At 59.6% G+C, this 4069-nt stretch overlaps 1 protein-coding gene across 1 annotated transcript in view; it reads left to right on the forward strand.

Moving 5' to 3' along the window:
- SORCS2 (sortilin related VPS10 domain containing receptor 2) overlaps nucleotides 1-4069 on the forward strand; it is a gene marked incomplete at its 5' end in the record, with an annotated part of 454802 nt that overhangs the window by 381143 nt on the left and 69590 nt on the right. Inside the window, one exon of the mRNA XM_044913028.1 lies at nucleotides 3633-3706. Coding sequence (XP_044768963.1) covers nucleotides 3633-3706 — 74 coding nt within the window. The remainder of the gene's footprint in view (nucleotides 1-3632; nucleotides 3707-4069) is intronic.

Below are 4069 nucleotides of genomic sequence, written 5' to 3' on the forward strand. Positions count from 1 at the left end.
GTGGTTAGGACACCGTGGTTAGGATGCCATAGTTAGGACTATGTGGTTAGGACACCATGGTTAGGACACCGTGGTTAGGATGCCGTGGTGAGGATGCTGTAGTTAGGATGCCGTGGTTAGGATGAGGATAGCTCACTGAGGTGGGATGCACCAGGTCCTCTTTCTACAGCTGTGGGGAAAAGGAGCCACGAAGGGAGTCTACCAAGGGTGGTGGAAGAATCCAGAATGTGGGACTTGAACCTGTGGCCTCAGAGGTAGGACGTCTACTAGAAGCCAGGTAGCAAGGACGAGGCCCCAGATGGAGGTGGAAGTGGGCTGAGGAGCGCAGGAGGGTCCTGGAGATGAGGAGCAGAAGCGCCAGGGCTCCCGGTGCCAGGTGGGTGACAGCACTGGGGCATATCCTAGGGCACCCCTCCTCCAGGCCAGAGTGGGGTGTACAGCAAAGGGATAGCACTGTAGCCCAGGTATCTCCTGGGCCTTGAGCCCTGACACAGGCTTCTCGACCCAGTGGACTGGGTTCTGAGCCTGGCTTTGCAATACCAGGGCCTCTGAGCATTGACCTTGGCCAAACCTTGACCAAGAGGTGACTTCAGACGGAGTCTTGAACACTGAATGAAGACAAGGAAGGGCATTTCAGCAAGATCGAATGGCAGGTGCAGATGCTCAGAGGACCCCATGAGACACATTAGCAACACCGTCACACAGGAGCCCAGGCCTGGGCGTGACAGGGACATGGGAGGTATGGGGGAGATATATGGGCCGGGCGGCCCAGGCACCCTGAGTGCCCATGATAGGAGTGTGGGCTTTATCCCAAGGAAGGGCTTGTGGCATCCCCTGGAAAGTGGCAGGAGAGTGACGTGGTCAGGTGTGTGTCCCAGAAAGATCCCGGTGGCTGTCTCATGGAGCAAGGGCTGGATGGGAGGGCTGAGGACTGCAGGCAGGAGGCCCAGAGGAGGGGTGCAGGAAGCCGCAGAGACGCGGGTGGCTCAGCAGGGTGGAGAGGGGTACAGCAGCCGTGGGTTAGGTGGAGGACATTAGCACATTGGGAGCCTGTGACTTACTGGGTGTGGCATTGGGGTGGTGAGGACAGGCCCGGGGTCCTGGCCTTGGGAGCTGGTCGGTGACTGGCACTAGGCAGGGCTGGGGTGGGCTTCCGGGATGGGGGTACCTCTGCCCACACTGAAGGCCAGGACGGCACAGGGCTGACGCTTGAGGAGCCCCAGTTTCCCTTCTGAGATTCCACAAACCCTTCCTTCGTGAACAACAGCAGGAACGACACTGTGACCTCACTTGCTCTCCATTACTTGGGGCCCTGATGGGGACAGGCTGGGTCAGATGAAGGCCAGCAGATGTGGGCTCCAATCCGGCGACTGTTGTCATGGTTATTAGACCCACTTCACAGATGGAGACACTGAGGTCCAGTGGCTGGCGTCGGCCTTCCTTCATCCTGAGGTCTGGCCGTGAAATTGCTCTGCTTAACTGACTTATTCTAGACACGTCTTGAGTGCAGAGGAGTACAGGAAAGGGCATTCAAATCACAGAGAATCCAAAGCTGGCCTCTGCCAGTGAACAACCCCGGGCAAATCACTCAGCTGCTCTTAGCTGCCATTCTCGATCTGCAAAACAGGTTGATAAAAGCATCCGATTCACAGAGATGTCATGAGATGGTCCGAGAGGGGATGTGCTCGGCCTGCGCCCACGCAGTCAGCTCTCAGCAGCCGCCGGGGGTTGATGATGACATCCCTACATGATGCCGACGGGATTCGTGGGGCACGTAATTAGTCCAACCGCTTTGCAGTGCCTGGGATCAGCGCACACATCCCAGTAGGGCCGGGCTCTGGATCCCCGTTTTAGGAAAGTGGGAGACTGAGGTTTAGGAAGCTCTGGGAAGTCACACAACTGTATACTGTGGAGTCTCTTGGGAGCCAGGGCTATGGGACCCCATGATCTCTCAAGTCACAGACTCATCCCTGCAAAACATACCATCTTATAGCTGGGGAAACTGAGGCAGGCACAGCAACTGTAAGCCAGGGCTCAGGGGAACCAGGTCTCCTCTGCCCCCAAGCATAGCTGGCCTCTCAGCCCGGGAGTGACAGCAGAGTGTCCCCACCCAGCCCTGCCTCTGCAGTGGAACACTTGGGTCTCTGCTCCGTGTGGGACGTTTAGGATTCCTGCGTGCGTCCTGCTTCATGGGTGCAGAGATCCCTTAACACCCTCACGGCCCACCCTGCTCTCAGGAATGGAGTGGGTGGTTCAGCGTTCCCATAAACCCCACCCTCTGACACGGGAGGCTGGCCAAGAAAACTTGGCAAAATCACAAATGAAAGATGCTGGGGACCTCGATTGTAGCCCTGCCCACATCCCAGCTGGGGGGAGGTGGGGGACAGCGTTCGTTCTCGCCCCCAGGCTGACTCGGGACAGAGCTGGTGGGAGAGGGGCGGGAGGGACAGACAGGGCTCCTGTGTTCCAGGACCCCCGCCCCCACAAGTGCCTCATCTTACCAGCCACATGCAGCCTGGCGGGCCCGGCGGGGCCAGATGTGTGCTCTGCAGGGTCCAGTGTGATATGAGGAATGTTTGAAAGTCAGCACAAGCCTTCCTTCTGCAGTCTCTCTCGACCTGGCCTGGTGGGCTTCTTTTATTGCTGGAGTGACACACAATGCTACCTTAGTCTCCAGTGTGCAACACAGTGACTGGGCAAGTCTTTGTGTTATGCTATGCTCTCTGCAAGTGTAGCTCTCACCTGTCACCAGGGGACAGTGTCCCAGTACCCCGACTGTGTCCCCTAAGCTGTGCCTTTCTTCCCCACCAAGGTGGGCGCCCACGGGGAGGGGTGGGGGGCAGGCTGTCATGGTGCTTTTTATGAGCTATTTAACATCACACAGCCCTGTGCCCGGGGACACTGGTGCAGCGAGTGCAGACCCTCCCAGGCTCCCACGGCCCTGCCTCTGGACTCAGCCCGCAGGGGGCTGACCCTGACCCTCCCCAGCCCAGGCCCAGGCCCACCAGAGTCTATCCCAGGAGGTGGCGGGAGGAAGGACCTTGCAGGAGCCCAGGCTCTGAGCCCCCCCCCCCCACCGCCCGCCAGTAAGCTCATTGTTTCATTGGGGTTCACCTACAAAACTCAGATTCAAAGACACGTATATTAGGAAGTTCAAGTTGGTGGCCACAGAGCGTTAAACCCAAGCACAGGGCCCTTGAGAGCAGAGGCCCCGTGCTCTTGCCGTGACCGCAGACCCCAGGCACCGAGGGCTCTGCTGTTCCTGCATGGACGTGCTTTCACACTGCCTGCCCTTTGCAGACCCTGCTCCCTCCTTCTCAACACACACCCGGCCTCCAGCCTCCCACACCCCCATCCCCCCCCCAGCAGCGTGTCGTCAAGTCCTCCTGGACAGTGGGGCTCGGGGCATCTCCTCTCAGGGGTCTGCCCAGCCGGTGTCTCTCGGTTCCTACCAGCTGGCCTGGGGGCCAGAATGACTCTTTTTGGAACCCCTATGCCTGACTCTCGGCCTCTCAGAGGTTGAATGCGGGGCTTGCCTGGGGCATATTCGTCATCCAGGGGAGATCACCCCCGACTCAGAAGAGGCTCATCCTCAAAGCATGACTTCTGTCTCTCTTCTCTCTGCCCTGAAGCTCTATGTATCATCGGACCTGGGGAAGAAGTGGACACTTCTGCAGGAGCGCGTGACCAAAGACCACATGTTCTGGTGAGAGCCCCCCCCCACTGGGGATCCCCAGCTCTGAGGGCTGGGGCTCCCCTCTCCTCCCCACAGCCCCCAGCTCAGGGCTCCCACCTTCTCCTGCCTCTGACCCCAGCCATGGACCTCCTCACCCCAGGGGGACCTCCAGAGTGCTCTTTCCGCTCTGCTGAGACTGGAGGAAGTGGTGGGGAGTCGAGGCTTGCTGTCCCTCAGGTCACCTGTGCACCCGTGAACCAGCTGTCCCTCCTCCTCGCCACCCCTCCCGCTCCATCCTCGCTACCCCTGCCACCCCTCCTCGCCACCCCTCCCACTCCATCCTCATCACCCCTGCCTCCCCCTCCTCGCCACCCCTCCCACTCCATCCTCGCC

Source organism: Neomonachus schauinslandi, chromosome 2, assembly GCF_002201575.2.
Source record: "Neomonachus schauinslandi chromosome 2, ASM220157v2, whole genome shotgun sequence".
NCBI lineage: Eukaryota > Metazoa > Chordata > Mammalia > Carnivora > Phocidae > Neomonachus > Neomonachus schauinslandi.